At 43.8% G+C, this 27,285-nt stretch overlaps 1 protein-coding gene across 1 annotated transcript; it reads right to left on the bottom strand.

The window, feature by feature from the left end:
• Positions 1–307: 307 nt before the first annotated feature.
• On the bottom strand, positions 308–12,979 carry LOC115052921 (sodium-driven chloride bicarbonate exchanger-like). The gene is made up of 20 exons (XM_029517401.1): positions 12,791–12,979; positions 10,774–10,862; positions 10,362–10,519; positions 10,183–10,270; positions 9,164–9,310; positions 8,503–8,603; positions 6,996–7,170; positions 6,396–6,529; positions 6,052–6,297; positions 5,316–5,421; positions 4,385–4,546; positions 3,807–3,920; positions 3,371–3,532; positions 3,030–3,281; positions 2,462–2,530; positions 2,203–2,376; positions 2,006–2,128; positions 1,844–1,917; positions 626–739; positions 308–327 (listed from the first exon to the last, which is right to left on the bottom strand). The coding sequence occupies exons 1-20, from the start codon at positions 12,975–12,977 to the stop codon at positions 315–317; spliced, it is 2,688 nt and encodes an 895-aa protein (XP_029373261.1). The 5' UTR covers positions 12,978–12,979; the 3' UTR covers positions 308–314.
• Between the last annotated feature and the right edge of the window lie 14,306 nt (positions 12,980–27,285).

The following is a 27,285-nucleotide window of genomic DNA, read 5'->3' as shown; positions in this document are numbered from 1 at the left end:
AGCCATAAAGCTTAACAGCGGTCTGTGCTAACAGCAACAGTAACAACAGAGCTCTCGGTGAGAATCACACAGTGCCATTAACTTTACAACATGCACAACATGCCGCAATTGACTTCATAAAATGTGTCATTAAAGTAACATGCACACAGAGGCCATGCTGAGTCAATCCACCAACGTCCGTTTATTACCAATTCATTGATCTCAATGAGGACAGCGCCCTTTTCATCATGCAAAAAAAAATCAGCTGTAAACACGCAAGACATGCTGGCAGGGACCGGGAACCACCTACCTTTGGGATATCAGCTTCAGAAAGGTTAGGACGGGGAGCTTTGGGGTGGAATGAAATGAGAGATTGAAATGTTAGTCTACTCGGTGGGGAAATGTGCGAGGGCAGCACTGCTCTTCCAGAAAGCCTTTCATCTAAACACGCCGACTCCTCAGAGTCCTGGGAAAATAAATACGCCAGAGCTTTTCACTAATAATCACCTGCCTCGCGTTGATATAACACCCGAGACGAAAAACTTTGCCTTGAAATCGTACTTTCAACTTCGAAAATGAACACTTCGGATGAAGAATCTGCCTGATGTTTTACTCCTTATCTGGAGATGATGTAAAGAACACCTACCTTTTAGCACTTTGTTCCTTTTTAGTGCTCTCAGCAGGGCTGACGCTCTTCCAAACATTCCCAAATGATCCTTTAGACATCTCATCAGTGATGTTCACCGTGGCCGGATCACTCCTTCAAAAACAATGCAGAAACATAAATTGCACAAATTTTAAAGACAGAGCTCCTGCTTTTCTTTCCACAAACCACGCAAGTTCAATATTGTTGTATTGTTGTCCAACACATCTAGAGCTGAAATCCTCATTACAGAAATACACCTTTGAGTCCACTTTTGATTTGAACTTCCAGTAAAACAAAATGCATATTATTTATTTAAAAACACGATGCATGATTGTCTAGTTTTCTAATTACACGTTTCTTTGCCCTGTAAATACAACACACACACACACACACACACACACACACACACACACACAAACACACACACACACTTCTTACAGCTGGGAATATCCAAGAACTGGACTTTTGAGGACTGAGATCTATGGTGGCATCGGTCATTTCTCAAGAGTGGAATCTGCTGGAGCAGAGACTACACGGGCTGTTCTGGGATGCCTCCTTGTCCCAGTGGAGGTGGTGGGAGAGTGACAGGAGAATGATGGCTAAGCTATTGTCCCTGTCAGAGAGCATGTCCTGTCCAATGCGGGACACTGAGCAGCTTCCTCCGTGACAGGCTGCTGTAACCGCGGTGTGTGAAAGGGAGATCCCACAAGTCTTTCCTCCCTGCTGCTGTCAGATAGTACAACAAATACTGTACTTAGTCCACCACACCCACACCAAGAACCGGCAACTCCCCATCTGCAGTTCTCTAACACAAGACCTGTGCGCGCGCGCGCACACACACACACACACACACACTTTTTTGCTGTATATTATAATTTCATATCAGTCAGGGCTGAACTGTATCTCTGTGTTTTAATATTTATGCTGAATAGGATGAGATTGGCTACAGCTGCTAAGGCATTATCTGTTCCCGTTTCCTGCTTCCTGCGTGATGACCTAAAGAACTAGATTTGAGCTGCTCTCTGTGCAGCTCTCCAATCCAGATGATGTCACCATCTAATCCGATCTAATGCGTCTCTTTGGAAAATGCTCGCATAAAAAGTGCCACAAATTCTTTTTACGTTTTCCTCTTATTGTTGAGATGTCACACTAGTTGCATTGTCTTCAAAATGACTTTCCACAGGAAACTCAAGTTGTAGAATGTGATTAAAGCCTTACTTAGTTTCCCCATAGTGCCCCTCCAGTGGCACTTGTACAATGCCTTCCTCCTCTGCAATAATACTGTGCTCCTCCTGAGGAAAGAGAAAAGAGAAAAACTAAGACACTGAAATTAAAGTCTTATTAGGTGGCTTTTGGTCATCCGTTGTTCTATTACTGCACCTCTTGTGCCGCATCCTCCAGCTTCTTCTTCTTCCACTCTGGCATCAGGTCGTCCAGCCAGCTCAGTTCTCTCTTGGTGAAAATGAAGTCCAGCAGCTTTCGGATAAACACCAAGGCCAAGACCTGCAGAAGCAAGCACGGTTACAGTCACATGCATGACGTGCAAAATGTGCAGCGCAGGCAGCCACTCGGGTTACCATCATGGGAAAGACGATGGCCGCCTTGGAGGTCTTGATGATCCACAGCAGGACCAAGCAGCTGAGCTGGATGATGGTGAAGAGGTGGACCTTCCTCAGAGGGACATGGCGAAGGTAGATGAAGTCCGGCTGGTGTTTGGTCGGCATGCCAAACAGCTTCAGTCGGTCGAAGAACTGCGCATAAACAATCAGATGTCCCGTGAAGAATTCAACCTGAATCTCATGCCTCCGTCTACCTGCCCAAAGTAACTGGACTTACCTGAATACCTCTGAGTGAGGAGGCCCCCATGTACAGAAAGACCCCATACAGCACAGGCATGGGGATAAACTGGAGAGAGAGCATTCAATTCAAAGTGTCACAATTCAAATGTATACCAACATTAGACCAAAATAAAGTAGTCTCACTTTAAGTTCAGACAACAAAATATTTATGTGGAATTAAATGTCCCCCCCCCCACCACACTTGATTCTCAGCTTTTTATTCATCTTTTCAGCTATTGCTAACACACATTAATAGGAGGAAATCTGTACAGGTTTAGTCCTCTTGTGATGCGGTTCATGGTGCACTTCGGCCTCTTGTGGTGAAATTAAATATTACAAAAATTGCACGTTTAACTTATGTTTTCAAATTTCCCGCCTTTCTCTCTTCGTACACAAAGAACTGCCACAAAAATACTTAATTATTATTTTTTTAATTATGAAAAACACCACCACCACCGGTAATATACGGGCAGAGGTTTACAACATTTCTCCAAAAACCCAAAAAAAAGACAACCTCATCCTTTCCTGCACTTTAACTCATGTTTATCATGTGTTTTTGTCCTGACCTTCAGCACAGACGTCATGAAGACGGAGCAGCCCATCAGGGTGAAGATCATGAGGCCAGTGAAGCGCTGCTCTCGGATGCCCAGGAACTTGGGCTGCTCTCCAGGGGCCGAACACTCTGACTCCAGCTTCAGGCTGTTCACGTGGGAGATGGAGAGCACGGTTGCTGCCACGAACCACGGCAGGCCCATCACTGAACACAAGCCCAGCATCACCCCGACCACAAACAGGTCCAGGTGGTAGCCACAGCCTTTCTGCAGGGGCCAGATGAATTTGGATATCATAAATCTACTGTTAAATGGTCCCCGAAGGGACGGTTCTGCGTCGTGTTGGTTTGAAATACCTTCAGTTTGTGCTCCTTTCGGTTGATGATCACGGCTGTGATCTGCTGGTCCATAAAAATGAGGATGGTGCAGAGCAGAGCTGGGATGAAGGTGATGATGGTGGTCCACCAGGGGTTGGGTCCCACTGGGTTTATTACCCACCCACGGTCATCCCTGGTTGGCTATGGGGCCAAATGAGAATGTGGTTAAATTAAGCAAATTCTCTGAATATAATTTGACTGAGTTTTGCAATAATCCTGTAATCTTACTGGTCTAGTGTGTTATTATCATATCCTGGAATCAGGAAAAGTATATTTTTATTTTACAATATTGCAATTTTGACATGTAAAAACAAAAAAAACCTCAATAAATAAATACATTTTTGACCTAACATCTATGGCATTTTGTATGAAATTATTTTACAGCATGTTTTTACAGGCCCTCCTCTGGACTTACTTTGAATTTGCTGGGAACCTGTAACTTAGGGGAAGGGATCCCCAGAGCGTAATCCACAAGAACCATGGTGAGGATGGTGATGAAAACGGCAAAGTCACTGATGATGGACCGAACCTGAAAGAAAGAAAGGGACATGTGGCATCTAAATATTGGACTATAACCTGACCACATCAACCACACGGTGGCGCTGGGATGCTGCAGATAAGTGGGGGCAGCATCACGCCACACATTACGCACATGAGAGTCATCTCAATGATAAAATCACAGAAATTTCTCACACAGAGCAGCCACGCAGACTGTGGGGATGGTGCAGTGCCATAAAGCAACCAGTAGATGGCAGTATAATCTAAAATTACACACAGGCAACTTCAGGGAGATTTCAGGCCCATGGCAATGGGAAGTAAATGAAGAGCTGCATAATTAATGAGGCAGAGTCAATTTTGCAGCTATTTCCTGAAAACTGTGTCAAGCAGCACCCTAGACTCTGCAACTGTGAGTGCTCTAAAAGGAACAATGATTATATGGATTCAAAAAAGGACGACTGCGTTTGTGCAGTGTTTGGTGAGGATGACACGTACTTTGGTGGGGAAGTAGCGGCTGGTCTTGAACTCCTTTAGGAAGGCGGACATGAGGACAGTGGAGAAGAAGAGAACCACGCACCAGAAGAGGACGTCGGGGATGTAAGGGCCATGGGGACCGCAGGCAGACCCTTCAAATTCCCCGTGAAACATCTCGCACTCCTACTGGCATCAAAGGACATGGCGATGATGATGGTGATGATCATGATAGTCAGGAGCGTGACAAGAAGGCGGAGGGAAAGGGTGCCAATAGTAGTAATTGGAATGACAGTGGAGATGAGGAGGATGGCGGGTGTAGGTGATGAATTAGTGTTTGAAAACAGCAATCTGACAAATTCAGCACTCAACGACAGAGATATTTAAATTACACAGTTTAATACATCAATTTGCATACAATGCTAACGCTTCCCCGATGCCTGAGATGAGCGCACGTGGGAGGGATGCAACAGGCCACCGCTGGCATGACTGATCGGAGCCTGACAGTGAGAGAATCCACTATTCACACCACATCGCCATGCTCATTCTGCACAGTTAAATCCTGTGAAATCCTGCCCACATGTTCTTAATCCTCGCCTAGACTTATGACGCTTCTTGATAAAGGGAAGCGCGGGGTAAATGAGACACAACGCTGTGCCAAACCGGAGGACATATCCCTTACTTTCTGGGGTATTTTGTTTGTGTGGTTTAACTGCAGGGTAAGCGGCTGTAATTAGAAGTGTTATCTGTCTTCTCTACTGTACTGGATCGCACTGACGGACATGATAACAGTGTACTAATCCAGATCCTCTTACTTAGGTTTACTTGAAGTAAAGAAATAGCAAAATTAAGCTTATGGCCTAGTAAAAGGTGGCCCACATACTCCAGTTCTGACTGAGCCAGATTTTCAATGCTTCTGTGCCACATTTAACTGCCAATATCAAGTGTTCCTTACCTTGACCTCCAGCATGGTCCAGTTGACCTGTGAAGCCGTGATGTTCCTCTCCTCCCAGAAGAGCAGAGTCTCATTGCTGGGGTGCCTGGGCTCCACACATGCACACCTACAGAGAGGGGAGAGAGGAGGAGGAAGGAGGAAAAAAAAAAACAAAAAACAAAAAGGTGGATAGCAGATTTCATTCTCCCAATATATAATTTTTGTGAATTTCCTAGCCATCTAATATTGATCTAAATTGTTTTGGGATTTTTCTTTTACAAGTGGTAGGAAGAAAAAAAAAACAAAACAAAACTGTGTAGTTTGGACATATTTTTCACACTTTACAAGCCAAACAACTTGAAAATGGTGAGAATGGAGAGAATCCATCAACATGAAATGACTCATTCTCCTGGCATTTTATGAAACTAAATGTCAGCATCCCCTGCTGTTCATTACATTAGAATAGAAGACGACATGAGGAGCTCTTGGCTTGACATAACCACTCGCCCACCTATGCAGTGGGCTAACGCATGGCACTCCTGAGACGCTCTCAACATGGGATTATTCACCATAAAGCAAAATCCATTACCACAGGACAGGTCTAGCATAGAACTCCACCATCTGTCGTTTCATGATGCGGAAAACCGCTTGAGTGAGCGTGTGTAAAATGTACTCATCTTACTACAGTATGTATGCAACAACAAACAAACAACAAACAAAAAAAAGACCACTAGTAGCTTACAAAAAAAGCACTTACGAGTACTGCGTGAGTTTTTGAGGGTTGTTGTTTTTATTGATGGGGTAATGCACTCCCAGGTGGATTAACTTCTCCAGGGCCTCGTAGATGAAGATGATGCATATCAGTGCAGCAAAAGCTTCTTCAGTGAAGCGTGTGATGTAACAGACAAGTGAGCTGGCATCAGTGGCCACCAGCAGCAGACAGAAGAAGGCTGTCCACAGGCCGATACAGGCCCTCAGGGAGAGGTAGGAGAGGCCGTAGTCCCTGAGAGAGGCAGGACTGAATTAGATAAGGCACTTCTACTCAAGCAGAAAGGACATACATCCGCCAAAAAAAAAAAAAAAAAAAAAAAATGAACCCACTTGCAGAACTTGAAGAGGATTTTCTCAAAGACAAGAACTGGCCCCGTGCTGCCCAGGATGGTGAGAGGCTGACCAGCAAAAAGAGAGTAGGCTATCCCTGTCATGGAAGCCCCAAACAGGGACTCAATCGCACTCTGGAAACACAGAGAACAGAGGTCTCACCTGATCTTACTTAAATAGCAGATTACCAGAGTTCATTCGGACATGGTGTCTGGCTACCAGAAATGTCTTTGGATGTCTTTGGAAAAGTTTTCAGCAACCTATCTTGTGGTTTTTGAGATATTTTCTTGTGGATCAAACAACAGACTCACATTTAAATTCCGAAAGCTGGCGCAGCGAAAACAAAGTGTGGAAATAAGTGGGGCAACATCAGACGTTCAAAGGAGGTTGTGTTTTCCTTCTATCAGCAACTTGTTTCAAGGTTGGAGGAAAAAGTTTGGGCTCTCAGTCACAGCCTGCTGGGACTGTCCAATAAAAATCATCTTTGACTGTGTCAAGACTTCAAACTTCCACTCTCGTGAATATAAAGTCCTTCACTTTGCAACAGCAGCCAAACTGACATATCATTTAGATGCGATGACAGAGTCTGGTGTTCCTTACCACTCGTCCCTCCGTGGCTTCCCCAAGCAGTCCTCCAAAGGTGATGACAGGTGACATGCAGGCGCAGTAGAGGAAAAGGAAAGAGGCCAGACACTGCAGGCTGATGGCATCTGTGTAGTCGGAAAGGTAGTGGGGAGCCTTTCGCTTGATGTCCAAGACTAACCCCCCAAACAGTCTGTGGGGATACACACACGTCAACAAAACATATACAATATATAAAAGAAGTGACATAATGGCACATGAGAAACGGTCATTCAAACATTGAATCCCCTGTGTGTGCAAAAGCTGCAGTTTGAAGCTGTAACGGAAGACTACTTCAAATCCATCTCTGGGAATTCAAGTCAATTTTCTACTTTCCAAAAATGTGAAACTGGTGCTTAAACAGTGCATCACAGTCTATTGCTGCATTGATTCAGACTGGCCTCCCCTCGCTGCAGAACAAATGTTTGAACAGGACTCCTTTGACCAGTATGTTTGCCACGTTACACCTGTGAACCACAAACCCCCACCCCACCCTGCTGACTGCAAATGTGTGTGCGTGCGCGCGTTTGTCGACTCATGCCTCCTTTGTATGACTCTCAGCCAGAGTGCAGGCTCTCCTGCTGCAGCGAGCCTGGACCAGGGTGAACTAGCTGGAAGTGGTTGCTATGGAAACGGTGGGCGGGAGATGCCACGTCCTGGGAGATACTGGCAGTGGGAGGGTGTGGATGTGCGCGCTGGTGGGGGGAGGGGGCTGATGGCTGGGACTGGGTCAGTCTGAGCTGGGATGTGAGCCTGTACTGCAGGATACTGCATCTCGGCAGCAGCACGTCACACGATGAAACCACACAGCTCAGCCAGTCAGCCAGCACCCGCTGTTTGTCATGAACTGTGCTCTACAAATCCCATGGAAGCCTGCGGGGGTTTGTAGTTGATAGCAATATATGTTGTTAGCTCTTTGTCCCTGCAGATTACCGCGAAAATCATTTTCTATTTGCCGCATTTCCAGTTTTCATTCTTGAAATGCATTTGTATTTTCTCTAGACTTGGTTGTGTGAAGTCTTTCCCAAGTTCAAACAACTGGAGAGTTCATTTTTAAGAGGGGTTGTTATTATTATTATTATTATTATAAGCAACTTTAGCTGTCAGATAAGTGGAGAAGGTTAATAAAGCATCGTAGAACAGATATAAGTGGCTGTGTGTGATAAAGAATGTGAATCAGTTGTGCGTGAATATACTCACTTGGCAAAGTGTTGTTAAATAATGTAACATTTTTTTGCAATATTGAAGACTTTGAGTTTTAATTCATTTTGAGTTTAGACTCAATGCCACACAAACAAACAGGTCTTGGTGGAGTTGAAGTGTGAGGAATGATAATGGCCCAGTAGGGTAGTCTGATTCTTAAGAGAGCTAAATTTATAGTTCAGGGACAGGGAGCTCACAGGCGACAGGAAGACGGGGACAAAGTAGTGCTTTGAGAGCTCAAAGCTGTACATCACAAATTATGCTATGCCTCTCGAACACTTACTTGCCAGTGCGCTGGAGCTCAGGGCCGCCGTGCCCTCCATGTTCCTCTGGCTCGCCGAGATCTGTCACGCCATTGGGAACAGGAGGAATCTTCCGCTTTTCCTGTGCGGTTAATGTTGTTGTCAGTATACTGTTTGTTCCAGTGCATCACGAAAAGGACAATACCAAGCATCAGTTTCACTGAAACGTCTCACACTGAATAAAGTGGGGGTTTTTTATTGACAAACACCGTCCAACTTTGAAGGATTCACTTTCTCAGGTTACCTGAAATCTACTATATCTTTGTCTACTCAGAAAACAATCAGCCCTTTAGAAGAGGCTGTAATTCGTACTTCAGCAGCATGCCGCAATCACACAAACCTTTTATTTTATTTATTTTTTGTCCTGACACAAAATTTCTCTCCCAGATAAGATGGCGGATCACTTTTCAGAAAACACCAACATAGCCAATGGAGGAAAAACAGCTAATGTTTTGGAGAGGATTGAGAGCAGAACCCCGGGGAGTGGCATTAAAGCAGAGACGAGAATGCAGATGTTTAAATATTTCTGAGCAGAGGGGACTCACAGGCGTGTTATGACAGAATTGGGATATAGAAACTCAACTTTAGCGTCGTCGATTCGTTCTTACCTTTTTAACATTATTGTGTGAAAGAGAGACACACCTGAGAGGGCACATTTTTAGGAGGCTCTATTCTGATGGAGGGGTCCCACTCCCCAGGTGGCAACACCGTCACCTGGTCCAGAAACTCATCGATGCCTGCCACCAGGTCGTTCCTGTCTTTGGCTTTGTAAGCAACATCATGGAAAATCTGTGGAGGAGATGATGATGATGACGACACATGTAGACATTGCTGTGTCCCAGAGTGTATTCTCGTGGATTTACAGTTGGAAGCTCATGTGCCAGAATGACACAGGCTTTAACTAGGAAAGGATTATTCAGAGCGTTATCATGCCATGTGAATCTACAGACAAACGAGGCTCTTTCATTTTTCATTTGACATTTGTCTGTTTCTTTCTTTCTATTAGGAAAAAGTTCATTTGGATGGAATGATTATTATACTCATTTCCGTATATGATGAAGCAGGCAGACATTCATAGGGTTCTATTTTCATAGATCCCTGAGGACAGTTGCCAATGAAAAGAGACAGCATCTGGCTCTGATGCTGGACAGTAATATTAGCTCATAGCTGCACTGTGGGAAATCCTGTCACAATTTCACATCATACTCTGCTGATCTCCAAAGGTCAGGCTTTTACTGAAAAACAACCCTGGAATCACCAGGTGGACATGTGGACTGAGAGGATACTACCACATCTAAATATAAAGCCAAATATAGTAAATTTCACATTTGGATTGCAACTAGTTTGTATTTTCAACCTCCTGTTAAAAATATATCTTGGATTTTAAGAAAATAAAACATTATTATTGTCTTGCTCTTATTGAAGTGGGTGATAAAATGAATGAGAGGCAAAATTATAAACTAATAAACATTTACCTGCATCATTCTTTGTTGTTTATCAAACACTGACATTAAGTATATTTGAATTAAAAGCAGGCTGATGCAATGGAGGCAGGCATGCAATGGAGCAATGCAATCGAATATCTTCAAGGAAAAGTTTTGAATGCTTTGTCCATTCCTGCTGGGAAGTTTGAATTTCTTCCTTCATGTCCCTAAGCTCACCTCATCCGTCATCAAGGTAGCAATAGAACGGCCGATTTCATGATACTGCGGACCTTTACCCAGAGGACCGAGCAGGATGAAAAGGAACCTGAACACAGAAGACGTGATGTTATTTTGTAATGAAGCACTGGGGGAAGAATTCTGAGAGAGATGAGTCTTTTCTGGGTTTTGTAGGTTACCTGGTGGTGATGGGGACCTCAGCCAGGCCGTTGAGCAGCACAGCCGGAGCCAGACGGACAAAGGCCACCACAGGGCGGTCCAAGAATTCCAGTTCCCCCACGAGGACGTTGGATGCCTCAGCTCCAGGTGGGATTTTCTTCATGAAGTGGAGGTCAATCTGTGAGCCAGAAAGAACAACTTGGAAGTAAAAAAAAAATCAGCTAAAAATTCTGAGTAATGTCGAGATCTGACTCTGGTGGTTCGTGCACGAAAAGAAAATAAGCTTCAGTCCTATTAATTCCAGTCAGTTTCCCAGGGCAAGAAGCTTATGTCGATCATTTCACACGTAACCCAATCTTGGATAAATATTAGTTACAAGTTATCAGTGTCAGTAGATAAACAGTCGGAGCAGCGGCGGGTCTGGCTTCTCACCTTGCTGAAGTCGACAGCGCTGTTTTCTCGGCTGACGTCCTGTTTGCCCTCGTGGTTGGCCGGCTGGGACTGAGGTGAGACTGTTTGTCCTGTCAGGCAGAGCGGGAAAACCAACAGCACGTCAATTTCACAATACAACTTTCCCACACAAAGACAAAAGGTCTCCAGTGAGCGAGTACAGGCTCAAGTTACATTCTCTTAAAAATGTGATACAACAGTGGACTTTTGTTGTCAGAGTCACAAAAGATACAAAATTGGACCTTTTTTCAGAGAGCGTTAGTTTAATATTCATCTGCTGAAAGATCACTCGTGCAGCAGGGATTTTGTCTAAATCTTACTCTAAGGCTCTCCAGATCAAATCCAGGAAACTAAATGAGATGCAATCTTTAACTTTAATTAGAAATAGACACAATTTGAATCATGGTGCTTTCACCTCAGGTAGTTTCTGCTGGAAAAAAAGTCAAAGGTTGCATCCTTTAGTAGTTTAGTTTAAAACACTTCATCAAGATGCAAATACACCAGCTTCAGCTGTTTGACCAAATCCGAGCACCTGGGGGAAAAGCTCAGGGAGTGAGATATGGCTACCTTTAAAGAAATAGTCTGACATTTCAGGAAATATGGCAATTTACTTTCCTGAGACTTAAATGATGTTCACATACACTGCAACTGTCAGTAGGAAGCAGATTATTTCCTCTGCACTTAATTATCAGCAGGGAAAAAAAACAAAAAACAAAAACAAACATGAATAAAGAGCAGCAGAGGCAGCTGCTGTGTTAAAATTCAGAGTGCAACTCCACAACAGCTGCTAGCAAAGAGAACAAGGTCAGTGATGGCTCATGGTGCTTTCACCCCTGATATTCGAGGCTGGTCAAAGCTAACTGATCCTGGAGGGTCGACATCATTGTTTCCAAAGGTCTCAGTTTTTGCCCATCCACACTTCAAAGCAACCATTAAGTTTTCAAATTTAAAGCAGAATTGTAAAACGAAAACAGAAATGAAAACTAAAATTGAGTGGGCTCAATCTTTAGATTGAGTGCTCTACAGGGACACAAATTAGAGTATTTCTGGAACTGATGAAGTATTCCTTTAAATCCCCAAAGTGGAGATTATGTATTGTTTTATGAGGTTAATTGATAGTGAGCAGTTTCCATTATTAGTCTCGAATTCCCTGTGGTTTTTAGTCAAAGACATTGAAGCGAAGAGCATCATCATAAAATTACTGCACGCCGCCCTCCTGGGCCACACACACATAAATAATCCCGCATGAATCGCTCCAACTTCCATTTTTCTAAGATGCTTGAAGTCCAAAAGGAAGTTTTGGACTTAATATTATAGTTTTCTTTTTATTCCCTCATTTTTAATTGTCAAAAATAGAGCAGCGAGAGGGAGAGTCTCACCTCTCATGATGATGCTTTTCTCTTAAATGTCCTCCTTTATATACTATCACAAGCACTATCTCTAGATCATAGTGTTTAGCATAATCTGAGGCGTCCTGGTTGCCTGGGAAAATCTCCCGCTCGTCCTGTGCGATGGGAGAGTAGCCTTGTGCAACTGCCTGAAGGACACTAAGACGTTTGCTCTTGGTTTTGCCAAAGGGTATGTCTGGGGTCGTGTTGCCGTGGCTCCTGGAGGAGCTTAAAGGCGATGGAGGGATAGATGGACATGAAATGCAACATACACGCTGTGGCCAAAATGCTTTTTTGTGCAAAGGACTCTCGGGTAGTGCTTTTTCAGGCAAATATTTGTGAGATTTTATGGTTCGATAATCAATGCCATTTACTTAAGTGAAAGTTAAGTGTTAAGTGAAAGACACATGCGCATACACACAGACACACACACACACACACACACACACACACACACACACACACACACATGCAAAATACAGCAGACAAGAACAAACATACACAAACATGGAGAGACACAAACAAGAGAAAATGAGATCAAACAGCAGTAAAAACAGCAGACAACAACATTTATAGTCACCAAGGAAAAGGAAATAAATTTGGAAATTTACCATTCTTGTCCATGGAATGAGGCTCAGACTGCTTCTTGCCAATATCAGCGAAGGAGCGTACAATGGGGATGCGATTGGCCAGTTTCTTGTGATTTTGGTGGTGGTGCTGTTTGAGCAGAGCCTCACGGATCCTCCTCCTGGCATCCTGGCCCACAGGGCCCGACACTTCGTGCTGATCCAGCACCATGTCTGGGGAGTAAAAAGAGAAACACACAGATGTGGCTTTTTGGCATTGCTCTTTAGATAGTGTGTGTTTTTGTGTGGCAGCCTGCAACGCTAAGCTGATTATTGTGAGAGAAAGAAAAAAAAAAAAAAAAAAAAAAAAATTACCCACTGCTGCTGATTTAATTGCACCAAACCAGGTTAAGGTTTGCTGCCCTCAAAAACCCAAGCACAGTTCTCTAATTCCTTCCTAAACCCAGTCAAATGAAAGCGAGAAGTATTTTAGATTGTTGGACGGCAAAATTTCTGGACATAGTAGCCTTCCTGGCCCATGTTGCTTCAAAGCTGTGACATTTTATACGTCAAAATTTATCTGGGACCCTACAATCAGACAATCAGAAAGTTGTGGGTTCAATTCCCGGGCCTGGGGGGGTTTCCTCCGGGTGCACACAACAAAGACCAAAGTGCTTTTCAAATATGCACAATTATTAAAAAAAACTATGAAGAACTCCTAAAGAGACCTCTTGAAAGGATAAGGTGATATAAATAAGATTAAGATTAGTTTCACTGGGATGCGGGAATAAATATTTAGTTGTCTTGTGATCGACAATCTCTTTGTTTCTGCTTCACGTCTGCTGTTTGGAATTCGATACGCTAAAATCAGCTTCCATCATTTAACTACTGAGTGTTTACCTGCAATCTCCTCCAGCGAGTTTGCCCTCATGTCCAGCATCACAGTTCCATTCATGATGCAGCTGCGGAGCTCGAACAGACTGTGCAGAGACAGAGTGGCTACGTATGGTTTACTCCATCGTTCGCCGCCATCCTCAACATCCTCCTCAAACTTAAGCCACCTGCACGGGGGGAAAAAAAAAAAAAAGATGATGAAGGTCAAACCCTGATGGATGTGGAGTCATCCTAACAGTCTCAGGATAAAAGCTAGTCAAAAACAGAATCCAAGTCTCAGGTGGAAGAGAGGAACAAGGCCACAGCTGGCCGACTGCAGCGGCGTACCTGGCTGTCTCTTTCCATTCGGCGTCCTCGCCCTCCCTGAGACAGATTTCATCCAGCTCGGTGAACAGGGCGTGCGGGATGTGTTCCTCATCGCCATCCTCCGTCCCCAGGAGGAACTGAACCCTCTGAGCTGGTGTGTCTGCTGCAGCCAATGGGACGCCGGGATAACAGAGATCGATCAGGAAATTGGAAGGGCGAAAAGAGGAAATATAGGAATTGCAGGAATTGATTAGTGAAACTGGTTTTTGAGCGAGTTCTTGCATAAAAATGTGTTTTTTCATTTATTATCGAAACGACAGTTTACGCCAGGCCATCCAACACCTACTGTGTGAGGGGGATTCTCGTCCATCGTCAGTGGTAGAGTCCCTCTCCTTGGACCTCTTCCTGTGTCTGTGTCCATGGTGACGGTGGCGTCGGTGTGACCTCCTGCCCAGGGGTACATGAACCCCGATGTAGAGAGTGCGATGACCTGGAGGTAACACAGAGGAGGCAAATGCAGACTACATTTTTTTTTTGCAATAACCCTCAATGTTAGCAAAAAGCACTATTGAGACATTAACACTGAATTGCCATGATACAACTTGGAACTACAAGCAGAAGAAAAAAAAACAAAACAAAAAAAAAACATTCATTGCAGTCTTTATTTATAGTGCAGATCATTTGAAGACATTTTCTCGAGGCGTGCAACTAGAAGTGGCACTCGTTCACTTAGGGTAGCTGAAATTTATTTTGAAATTGGACAACTTGTAATTAGCTTAATTTGAATAAAGAGGAAAACTAATTAGACTGGGATTCGGAAAGCACATGAATATTTCTCTGCTGTTTGTGTGCGTCTCTGTGATGCTAATCCGAGTTGACTTTCTCCTGTTATATTGCGGCCGTGCTGCCTGACCACTGCTTCCTTCCCCCCGGCCTTTGGCTTAGTGTCCGGACACGGACAAGACTTTTGGACTCCCTGCTCTCTTTATCTGCCTCTTAAACCATATGAGTCGCCACAGTGTCGACCATAATGTGACACCCAATGGATCTTTGCCCTGGGACATTTGATGCTTACTGAAGGATCAATTAGCAGCGGAAAGCTTGGCTGATATTTCCTGTTTTTATATTTTTGAAGACACAATGAAATATTACAAAGTGATCGTTGCTCATATTAGATTTTCTGCCTGCGCGCACATCTCACATTTCATCATCCTTTTTCTGTTCCAGGCTCATAAAATAGTGTTGTTTTACGGTCTAACCATCAAAATCCTGATGAGAGAGTTTATGAGTTGACTAAAATGTGAAGACGCGCACGTCAGCTTCCCTCGGCGAGCTTTACAGCCGTTTCTGCCACTGATTTTCTCTCTGTGTGAACATTAAAACTTCCCGATCTTCTCAGCAAACGTGGCTGATAATATATAGAGCGTCCTGTGACTGTAAATAAAATCATGGCTGAAAGAATCCCTTAAGCCCGTCTGCCTTCATACACTAACTTATTCTGTTTAGCTTTGTCAGAGTCGCCATATGAAATAGCTGTATACCTTTTTTCCCCCCAACTGTATTTAGTCAGAGAAATATCCCAAATGAATGGCTTCAATTATTTTCGCTTGGTTGAAGACATGACTAGTCACATTGCAGCACGCTAATCAGATTTAAGGGATGCACAGACATAACATGAATCACTTTAGACTGCAACGACTTGACGGCATTTGAAGAGGCAGATACACTCAGCACTCATCACCAAAAGAAATCCGGGATAAAGGTTAAGTGAGAAAGGTAAATGAGATTCTAACTGTATGTCAAAGTGTATTAGCAGCGCTGGAGTGAAGCTCGCTCTGTTTCACCCAAAGCAAATCACAGAGTAAATGATGTATGTTGAATGTAGAGGAAAGAGTAGAGACTGACTTTGCACAACTAAGAGATTTCACAGTTCCAGCAGACGTGAACAGTATGACAGCAGAGCTCCGCATACGGATGGAGCAGTAGAGCTTTAAAGTTCATGAGTCAAGATTTGTGAGCAGAGGAGTCTACAAAAATAGCTCTGCTCCTCCAGGCCTGAACTACCGCTAATGTCAGAGAGTGTCTTTTCTCTTTTCATCAGTGGCTCTCGGTCCATCCAAGCACAGCGGTGTGTGACGTGCTCAGTTATGGTGTCCTATATCCTTGGGAACTAGTGTGGGCCTTCGTGTATGGATGGCTTTACGTGGTCATATAGAAAAGCTACAACCATCTCTGGCTGTACAACTGCTGCACAAGAAGCCAGACTATTGATGTTTGTCTGAAAATGGCCTAACTCGCTTTATTTATTAGATCAGAAGTTAGTGTCAAGTCCCCTTCTTCAACATGATGTTCATTTTTTAAATTATGGTCCTATCTTGAGAAAAATAGACCATAAAGCAGGGTTGAGTAATTGGTTTGAAGCCAAGTTAAAAATCTAATTTAACTGTAATTTATCTGTTGAACTTGGCTTCAACAGAGGCAGCAGAGGGTGAGATGTGAAGAAAATGATTTATCCTCTGGAGCCACTGCTGCTGTTTTCAAACAATATGCTGCAAAAAAAACAAAACAAAAAAAAAAACCCCAAAAAAACAGATCACATAGCGCCAATCTCATACGTGAGTGCATGAGAGTGGACAGTCAGGTGTATGATGTAGCAGACGAGAGCAGGTTTACAGGACAATAACTTCCTGCGTGGTGCAAACGCAGTCCCAGAGTTACCTCAGTGCCAGATAGAGAACTATTCATTGAAGCAACAGTCCCCCAAATGTCAGGGTGTTTGAAATGAAAGCAGCATTTCAGTAGGGGACTGTCACAATTTAAAAAAAAAAGGGGGGGTCACATTATGGCCCGTTGGCTTCATGAATGTTGCCTGGCAACAAAAATACTGCATATATTCATGGAGAAAGCAATTATTTATTTTGTCTGAGATTTATTTGAAAGGGTATTGTCCTGGTTTTTTTTTCTACTCTCGTTATTTCCTGTAGATAGTTCTTTGATTTCTACCCTAAGTTAATTTCTCCACATTAAATATATTTTTTTGGTACTTTCCAATACAAGTTGCTCTAAAATTCTAATCAGAAATAACCCTGTGAATGCCTTCTTTTGGGACAGTTTCCTTATCTATTCAGGACCAGTGGATGCAGAGCAGGTCATGTGTGTCTCCTTTACAATGGATGAAACGCTGTTGAAAAACAGATGCGCGGAGAATAAAGCCCTTGTTCTCTCAAGCCGCAGGACTTGCATCAAAAACTAATATCCGTTAGTAATTATATACACGGCTGGAGAGACGTAATTTTCTTTTTTATGATCAATGAGCACCGCTGGGTTTAATGCTGCAAGTTTCCTGCAATCAAACACAACTATTAATTCGTGGGGGCACATGTGACCACATCCCATCAGTGAAATAGCTATTGAATCGCATTTACAGTCAAATTTTTTTAAACATGTCACCTGCAATTTTAATTATTCGTAGCAATAGTACGAAATGCAGCTCTCATGGGTTTTACCTTCGAGTTCTTCCTTCTCAAAGTTGGTGTTGAGCATGGAGCGTGTGCCCCCGCGGTCCACCACTGCCTCTTCATCGGTTCTCTGTGGGAGAGACACACAGACAAAGTAAACAACAGGTAAACACAACAACACACGGGGACGGATATGGGAAAGTTTTAGAAATATCCCACCCTTAAAGCTCATCGGGCTTCATGGTACATGTATGTTTAAGGAGCCTTTCTGTCCTCAAAAGAGCAAAATCCATATACTCATCAAGATGCTATGTTACATAAGAGTACACCGCCACCTCCTCCCTGCCGAGTGGGAGGATGTGTCTCGAAATAAACACACACACACACACACACGCTCAGAAACTCAGCATTGCAAGGCTAACTTCCAATGACTGTCACCATGGCAACTAAAAGGCAACCTGCTGCAATGTGGGAAAGGCACGCTCATCTGCAGAGTGGCAGATTACACAGGTTTTGACTCATGGTTTTAGCAAGAATGCTTCATTGTGCGTAAATCATGTAAATGCTCCGCCACCCACAATCACTGGCAAGGCCGAGCCTTGGGATCTGGAGCAGCGGCACGTGCTGGATGTGCAGCTTCTGGGGAAGAAATACCGCTGCAAATGGATACGACATAGTCATTCCCTGATTATTTCCAACTGTAAACAACATTTACCTTAAAAGAAATGGGGGGGAGGAAGGCTCCTGTGGTTGCTCTTATCAAAATTCAAAACCTTGCTGCCCAGGGAGCTGCACGCCAACACCTCCGGGCCACGAGCAACACAATAAAAAGTTGTCATGGTGATGTCTGGACAATCATCCTAGTGTGCTATCTGTGTGTGTGTTTTTATCTTTTAGCTCTGTGAATTTGTAACTGTCCCTTATCATGTCATTCTTCGTGCAGCTGCTTTTCATTTTCACGCTGATCGCCTAAATGGTCTTCCAACACTAGTTACTGATAATCCATGCTGGACGTTAGCACTGGTGCCAGGTACTCCACAGGTTACTGCTTATTTTTTGCATTTATGAAACGAATCTGCTAAATAACCAGCTAATAAACTATGAGCTGTAACGTCAGTGACGTTCACAGAAGAATTTTTGTGATACTTCAACATTTACCACTTAAACTCGGATCAAATTTTAATTTAGATTTGAACCATCTTTATTCTAACTGTAAGAATAGGGAGCATGTTCATGATTCTTTCATTAATTTGTGTTTTGTTGAGGAAGAAATTGGGATTTTTTTCATATAACTGAATCTATGCTTTTTTCTGCCTTGCTGAACTGAACTTTTTTTAAAATCAGCAGCTTTTAAATTAAAGATTGGCTTCTGCTTCAATATTCAGTGCCGTGAATATAACTAATAAACATTAAAAGCCAAGAGTCACAACATATGCTCAAGCTAAAGATGACTAACACACCATCAATCTCTGATCTTAAGCGATTAAGCGACACTCTCTGTCGCATAGACACGCATGTCCAACACACATGGACAAACATGTGAGAGACAAGCCAACGAATCAAAGTGTGTGGACAGATGCCGAGAGCTGACATGGTGGGTTTACTATATACAGGGACAGTTACCGAAGCAAGTAAACTCGCTCAGATAGACATGCACGCAGACTCAGTTGGGGATTCATTACCCAGTCCCTGCAGACAAACATCCCTAGATTTCCCCTGCCAGATGGCTGATGGTAATCTGAAGGATTTTGACATTTTGTCATGTGTTAATTTTGTCATTGCCAGCGAATCGGCCAGTTCACGCTGATTTAACTTCCACAGACTGACTAACTGCTCAACTCTATCTGAGCACTCCATACAAAAGGAGTAATATTCAGATTTCACTGTGGCCTACGTAGCCAAAGACAAACCAGACACCAAAGTCTAACAGCTAAAGACATCATTTTGTCTTCTTTTCCCCTTCTGAGAATGACAGCAGCGAAGATGCTGAAGGTTTTTGACAAGCCTGGGAGAGCAGCGGAGGGGGTGGGGGGGTTTACTCAGTGCTGGAACTGCTGGTTGGCCCAGCAAGTCTCTAGGGAAGCTCCCTGGGGAGTCTCCTGGTCGACAACCCATGAGAACTACATGCCTCTAAATTCAGTTGGTATGCAGTTCAAAGCTCCGGCATGAGGCCAAGCAGCTGGAAAGAGGGTGGGGAGTTCAAAAAGACAGTGTGTAACCTCCACCAAGTCATATGATGTATATCTGGCAGCACAAATAAGAAAATATTTTTATGAACACAGAAGGCCTCAGCAGCCTCGATGTACTTCTTACCCAAAGCAGCAAACCAGAGAACAATTAAGAACTTCAAAGACATTGAAGTTCAGATATTTTATCATCCCAGAGCAGATATGCTGAGAAACCTTCCCATCATGCCCCAGTGTAACAGACTTCACATAGGTCTGGCTGTATGTTATTCTCTTCTCTTACTGCACTTTTTGTGTTTTACACAGTTTCGACACATCAATAGCTCCCTACATTAAAGTCTGAGAGCCAGGAATAAAATCGAATTTCATGAAACCGTCACTGCCTCATAATAAAAAGCTTTAACCGGCATCCCACCTATTAACAAGAGAGTGAGACATCTAAAAAGGTAGAGAGAGCCCTTTCCCAGACAAAAATCCCTCCCTGGGAGCAGCTCAGTACAGGAGGAGACTTGCATTTCAGCCAGAGCAACTCACAACAAACGCCTTATTTGGGTTATCTGTATAAATCAATGAATATTTCCATGAGCTTCCATTAATTTCTATCACTGGGATTATAGTTTGACCAAAAAAAAAAAAAAAACAAACCCAAAAACAAAGCACTTCTCCAGTCATAGAAACAATCGTTAAGTAATGGCTATCTCATATCTCTGTGGACCTCTCAGTTTCATCCCCAAACAAGGCTTTACCCCGCTCGGCATCACAGATGAGCCAGAATCTCCTGCCTGCAGGTTCCTGCTTCTATTTATAGCCACTGGTTTCTCTACATCACACTGCTGACCCCAGACCAGCCTAGAGAGCCGCATCCCTGCTCACCAATCTGGGTTGAGATTAATCTGCCAGCCTTCACGGCAGGATAAAGCCTCGTCTCTGACCATGGGATCAGTGATGGAGGGACCTGCGTGGTGGAGAGAATTAAATCAGCCGTTTCTCTGTCGGTCGGCTGGTTGGTGATGAAGGCTTCTGGGGGGGGGGGGGGGGGGGGGGGGGGGGGAATGGGAGCGGAGAGCATGTGACCATGACTCCAGGGGAGACAGGATGGGAGGAGAGGTGGAGGAGGGGTAGCCATGTGACCAGGGCATGATGAATAGACCCACTAGAATGTAACATGAACATATTTAGTCGACATTTGTACACATTTTCATCACAAGTTTTCTTTCCCTCACAGGTAATTGATTTGTTTGTGTCTACACACACACACACTGCAATGTACAGCTTCATATAACACATACAATACACACTGGGACACATCATGCATCCGCCTGGCAATGCACACAGTTCCTTTGTGTGCAGTGGCGTGGTGGGGAGGAGCAGTGTGGATGGATGACCATACGGGGTGGGGCATGAATCCTGGACACGAGTTTGAGCTAATGTCTTACAGTGCGAGTGCTCATGTTCATGTGTGAGAGCACAGGCATCTCTGCAGTGATGGAAAGTGGAGCATCATGACCTTGATGAGAAGACATTCAGCTCTTTCATATCCTGCTAACTTTGGCAGCAATGACATCTTCGAGTCTTCTTGGGGAAACGTCTACAGGCTTTGTGCATCAGGATTCGCGACGTACCATTCTTCGAAGCAGATCCTCTAAAGCTCCGTCAGACTGCATGAGAACTGCCATGTTCAGCTCTCTCCCTGAATGTTCAACACCGCCAGACCTAGTCTCCCTGTGACACCAAAAATCACCACTGCTCTACTAGACCAAGAGTTTCCAGGCAGGTTAGGCCATCCTACAAATTCGACAGGTTGATATGTCACTAACCCTTAACCCTGATGTAAGTGCATTTTTATTATTTAAAGGGCTCAGCAAGAGAAAAAAAAAAAAAAAAAAAAAAGGAAAAAAAACACAAGAACAGTGGTGTACAAATTACTTGCAAGTATTAATTTCTCATCAGCAAATTTTGGACATCAACTCACTGCAGAAAATGTTGTAGAAGCTGTAACACAATTGCTACATTTCTAATAGTTGCCCCTTACACTACTAGTTCCTGCATTATTAAGTGGTGCACTGAAAAGGAAACACCGGGTGCATTTCTAAACCCATTTTTCCTGCCACCTCTCAGCACCTGATCCCACGCCTCGGGCTGCTACATGTGTGGTCTGCGTCCTGACCACTCTTCCTAATGAGTTTCATGTCTGACGTTGTTTACCTGTGCCTGCAGAGGATGGAGTGATTGCCCTAAAAGGGGCCACCAAAGCCGCTGTGTCCTCAGGATCACTGCAGAGCCAACCCTGACCCTGGCTTTTGTCAAAACACAACTGATGACAGCAGGTGGCTACCACCATTGTGGGAAAGCAACTCTCAAAAACAGCAGCAGTCCTGAGCTCTGAAATATGCATTGAATCGTTGCTGAGTTGACCTTGGACAAGAACTCCTGCAGCATTATTCTGCACACAACATCCCTGTTGCATATTAACTGATATGGTCCAAAAATAAACCTAGAAAACAGTGAAAGTGACCTGAAATTTGTCTGAGGGAACTCTGCTGTCTGAGCATCCTGCTCCAGAGAAGTACAACTCTGATGAGAACAATGCCACAGGGTGTCTGAGTCTCCCCATGACTCTGACCGCCAGGTGATTCAAGTTGAAGGTGACTGCCGCTCAACTCCTTCACATTAATTTTACCTCATTGACCCAGATAACTCAAATCTAATCTTTCGCAGACACATTATGCAAAAACGAGAGTAAAATCTCAGGTATTTTCATTTTCCTATAGTTTGATATCTGCCAGAGCCTGGGAATGGAAACAAAAGGACATAATAGATGTCAGCAAATGCAACACTATGCTATCAAGTGATGTTATTTTTCATGCGTAACTGGTCACAAAACAACTGAGCGGATGTCTTCAAGTTTCAACAGCACATTTGTGTGAGAGCTTATGTTCTGCCTTCTTGGCCAAGATAAATCACGGATCTATTGATTCTCACCGGCTCATTTCCAGGAATCAGTGTACATCATCACATCTCTCTCCTGGAAGCAGGGAGGTGACCTCATTTCTGTGTTCTTCAGGGATCTCTCCTGAGGCCTTTCACAACAGCATGGAATATGATTATTTGCATTGCTATACTTTTGAAATGTAGACCAGGATGTGCACACTAAAAACACAAGATGAAATCAGTTGCAGCCACAGCGTGGCCGGAAAAAAAATGTGCCTAGCTGTGTATAGCTTGTAGCTAGCTAAGAGGGGAGATGGATTATCAGAGCTGTGCGAGCACTGTGATTGGCCAACTGCCTCTGTTCTCGTGGTTTTCATCCCTACAGATGGGCATGGTTACCGTGGCAATGGCAGCACATCAGCACCATCACAAAGAGGACTGTGCTACACCAGAAATATCTCTACCCTGTCACTTCTATCTAACTTCACTTCTCGGGACATCAAATCAAACACTGCCGAAGGAGGTCAATATTTATTTTTAAAGCTACTCAGTGGTGATGTATAAAATGTAGTAAAACAGTCAAAAAAAAAAAAAAAAAAAAGCACAAAAAAGATTAAGAAGAAAAAAATAAATAAATCGATATCTGTGACAAAGTAATCAAACACAAACTAATCCAGAGTTACTTGCTGTTGTTCACCCATTTCTGCCTCAAAGATCATCAGCGGGTATAAGCTCCTCTCTCGCGCCCCAGAATGACAGTCCCATCTGTCAGCCAACCTCCGCGGGACCTTTTGCATGCATATCAGCACAACTGGTCTTCTCTGCAGCACAGGAGGCAAGCCTTCCGCAGCCTATTAACTATACATACACTGACATTACAGAGGTCGTAAAACAGGAACACACAAAGCATCGCAGACAAGCCTCTTCCAGGGGATCTTGTTCATCTAATTACAAGATAACCTCAATGTCACAACAGTAACAACAGAAGTGTATCTGGTTCAGTCTGTAACTAACCTGAAGCGAATGGAAAAAAAAAATAAATAAAAAAATCTATAAAACTCAGTGGTGGCTGACTAATTATTATGTTCAAAGCAACAAAGTCACCCTCCAGCAGAACAAATGTTTTAGTGCTCAGCAACCTACCTGATAAATAAATCCTGTATTATGGTCCACTGAAATCATGATGTGTCTCCTTAAGGATGGGGCAGGATGCCCGCTAACTCCCCTTGCGCTTGCAGCAGTGGTAAGACAAGAGGCTAAAGCTCAGGGCCGGAGCCCTCTGAGCTCGGAGTGTGCGTTAGTGATTGGAAATGAAGAGTCAGAGAGAACAGCAGAGAAAGGCAGAGTCAGCTGAGCTGTGGAGCTCTCGGTCAAACCCTCTCCACTCCCTCAGACACTCTCCTCGGCTGCTTTTCCCATGTTGGAATCTGCGAGCAGCCTCATTCCGAACGCACCGCAATCACTACGTGAAAAAGGAAGCAGGGAGCTCAGCACAGCTCCAGCTCCAGCTCTGCCTCTAACGGCTTTCATCCAGAGTGGCATCAAATGTTTCTGACAACCGTCCATCCGCCAATCCCTCCAGAGAGATTAGTGCTCTGACATCACCGATGCTGTGCCATGCATAGTTCTGCTCTGCTGAGCCTGCAAGCTCTGTGGCTCTGTTACCTAAGAGAAGCCTGAGGTCGCTGGGAGTCAAACAACACCATCCTGTGTGAGGGGCTCCACGCGGCTCCTGAACACCTCACAGCTACATGCGCCGCGGTCACTGCACTCCTCAAGAGGAAGAAGCAAGTGAGAAAGGTTAGCGTTTCAGTCTGCACAGCACATGCATCTGTAAGTGCAGTGTGTCTGTGTGTGTGTGTGTGTGTGTGTGTGTGTGCGCGCGCACACCCTACCTGAGGCAAAGAAGCTCCTCTCTGGCTGTGGTGCATCGTAAGCAGAACTGTGAACGAGACTTGGTGTGCTAGAAACAGTTCTGGAGGAACAAGCAGCTATTCCTGCTGCACTGCCTGATTCGAGTGTCAAATTACAATCATGCTGCGTTTGCATTTTGTGTCAGTTGATGTTTCTTGAAGCTGTCATTAGTGAGAATGACACTCATCATTACAGGACGCCCAGGTGAGGATCAGACAGCCCCATCACACTGAGCCTTGTCTCATTTTCCTCTCTCTCCTCATCAAACAATGTATCTGTTACGTTCTCCATCCCGCTCTGGCCTCTTTACCTTCAACCGTGCCTCTTCTATCCCCCTCTCCACTGACACTGCTATAATTACCCATGCTCCTAGCCGTGGTAGAAAGCCTTCCTGCCTGCACAGTTGGATCACCAAGTTGGAGAGAGATTTCACGCTGATCTGTGAACACTATGCTCTAAAAGGACGAGGCAACTCCAGCAGGCTCCTTCTGTCTTCACTGATATTCTCCAAACAAGCCAATTGACCAGCTCTAACTGGACAGCCTGGCAGACAGCCTGCTGTTATGTCAGCGTTGTAATTAGGACCACGTCAAGTGGAACCCAAGACCAGGGCCACTGGAGTTCTAGTGAAGTCTAGACCTAGAGATCTAGTCTAGAGCGATATCGCTCCGACTTAACCAATATGTGACATTTTAGCTTTTCTCCACGTAGCATGTAAAATTACCCACACCATCATTGAATTACATATTTGGAAAGTAGATTTTATATGAATCCAAAAGTGGTGACTCAAGCCCTCTTACAGCCAGACCACCGTCAAGTTTTAAGTAAAAAAAAAAAAAAAAAAGACCAAAGTCGCAGACGTCAAGAGAGGAAAGACAGTAATTTGTTTTGCGAAGTGGAGAGTTATGATCTGCGGCTGGTTACGGCACAATAGTCATGTAGCTGTGACCGGTTTAGATTATTTCACCACAATGATAGCAGAGGGGGGAAACAGCTAGCCTTGGTTTGTCCATGCTGCTGTCACTTTATATGAAGCCAAAAACAAGCACACATTGCAAACTGACACACCTTGTAAAGAGTAATAGTCCGGAAGGGCAAAATAAAGTGAAGTAGTTTGTTTCGGTTTGGTTAGTGGCGCACACTTTGTGCACGGCCTTGTCCTCCTCAGCTTGGATTACATCCCACAGTTGCATAAGCAAAATTTTGTCAGAACAGATGACACGAATGCATCAAATGGCTCTGTTGTCTGCTCACACCTAAACCCTGGGAGCCTTCCAAAGCCATTTCAAACCTGGAAAGCCGTCTCCATTTAATTCCCATTGTTTATTGCTATTAATTTATCCAGCATGCTGACAGCCCAGTGTGTCTGCTGGATGCATGGTGACATGTGCTTCTGTTGTGATCTAAAAATACACGACATCTGCTAAACAAGCTGGCTATAATTAAAGATATACACCAAATACAGCTGTTCAATATTACTGTAGATTATAAACACATGGATTAACAGAAATCGGACCATTTTCCATTCGACCGATCGAGCTGCTTCTGCATCTTTACAGCATCTGGTGTCTCTGAAACTTTTACTAAATCAATAAATTATATATATTAAAAAAAATAAAAAAAAAATGGTGCCGGCTAGTTTTTAGGTCCAGTTTCTGATTACAGGCTGAGAGCATTTCTCAGTGTATTAATATCAAACTTAGACCTCTCTAATCAGAGAGGACGTTTATACAATACGGGATAGATAAACTGCAAAAGCAAGTCTAATAAATAAACAATGCTATCCAAGCCCAGTGTTTCACTGAAATGATTTAAAATGTAAATATGAATGAGGATATAATAGAAACTACATGAATATAATATAGTCATGTAGTTTCTTTCCACCACTGCACAGCTCAAACTCTTTAGTCTTGTTTTATTTTCACTCAGCCCATTTTTTGTGACCTCCCTTTCGTTGACCTTTTCTTGCTCATTTTATTACTTTTAGGATTGATCTTCTTTTTCATCCCATGTTGTAAAATTCTTTTTTTTTTTTTTTTAAAAAAAGGTGCATCTGCTTGGGTTATTGTTAGTACTGAGCTGAGCAAATGAATATGACATTTTTGCAGGGCAGATTAAGATGAAGGCGAAATGTACTCACCACTTCTTTATTTTCTTGGGAACTTTGTTCCTGCAAATCAAAGAACATGAAATCAGTTCAGCCTGTAGATACGGACGCTCAGTTGTGAAATTCCTTAGCATGTATATAATCTCAAGTATCTGAACTGAAAGGCAATATGGCATGAGCAGTGATGCATTCAGGTACAGCCCTTCTGGACATAAATAAAAAAAAACCCTCATGCTTGACCTTGGGGACTTGGTAACCTGGTAGAATGAGGTACAGCGGGCAATTTTTTCCCCTAGTCCCTGAGATTCTCACCATACTTACACCTCAAATACCAATACACATCCTGGTGAAACCATGACAACACAATTGCTTGTTGTGCGGGCGGTGGGGGGGGGGGGTATTGGGAAAGCAGCAATGAGTTACAATGACAAGGAAGCCACCACACTGCATTGAGACTGCAGAGGAAACAGAGGAGCCATCCTGCACCACATCGGACCATCAGAGCTTACTGTACACTGTAAGCTCTGGAAAACAGAGTCCTCATGTAACACGGCCACAAATAGAACAAACAAGGAGAGTATTGATTTGCCTCCAGAGCAAGCGTTGCTTTTAAAAACAGGGCCAGAACCCCCCCCCCCCCCCAAAAAAAAGCAATACATTTCATCTTTCAGTGCATCCAAAGCAGCGGACATGTTTTTTTTCCCCCCGTTCGTTCCCAGCACAGCCTCACCTGAATGCTAATGA

Source organism: Echeneis naucrates, chromosome 2, assembly GCF_900963305.1.
Source record: "Echeneis naucrates chromosome 2, fEcheNa1.1, whole genome shotgun sequence".
In the NCBI taxonomy this organism is placed as follows: Eukaryota; Metazoa; Chordata; class Actinopteri; order Carangiformes; family Echeneidae; genus Echeneis; species Echeneis naucrates.
Note: the sequence above shows the minus strand (reverse complement) of the source record. Positions and strands in the feature narration are given on the sequence as shown.

What these genes read in the sequence shown, in the direction of transcription:
- LOC115052921 (XM_029517401.1), bottom strand. Translation starts at nt 12,977, where the DNA reads ATGGTGCTGGATCAGCACGAAGTGTCGGGCCCTGTGGGCCAGGATGCC. An exon ending in GGACCATGCTGGAGGTCAAG is followed by an intron (nt 4,547 to 5,315) that starts GTAAGGAACACT and finishes TGATGCCAGTAG; the next exon opens with GAGTGCGAGATGTTTCACGG. An exon ending in GCCGCTACTTCCCCACCAAA is followed by an intron (nt 3,921 to 4,384) that starts GTACGTGTCATC and finishes TCTTTCTTTCAG; the next exon opens with GTTCGGTCCATCATCAGTGA.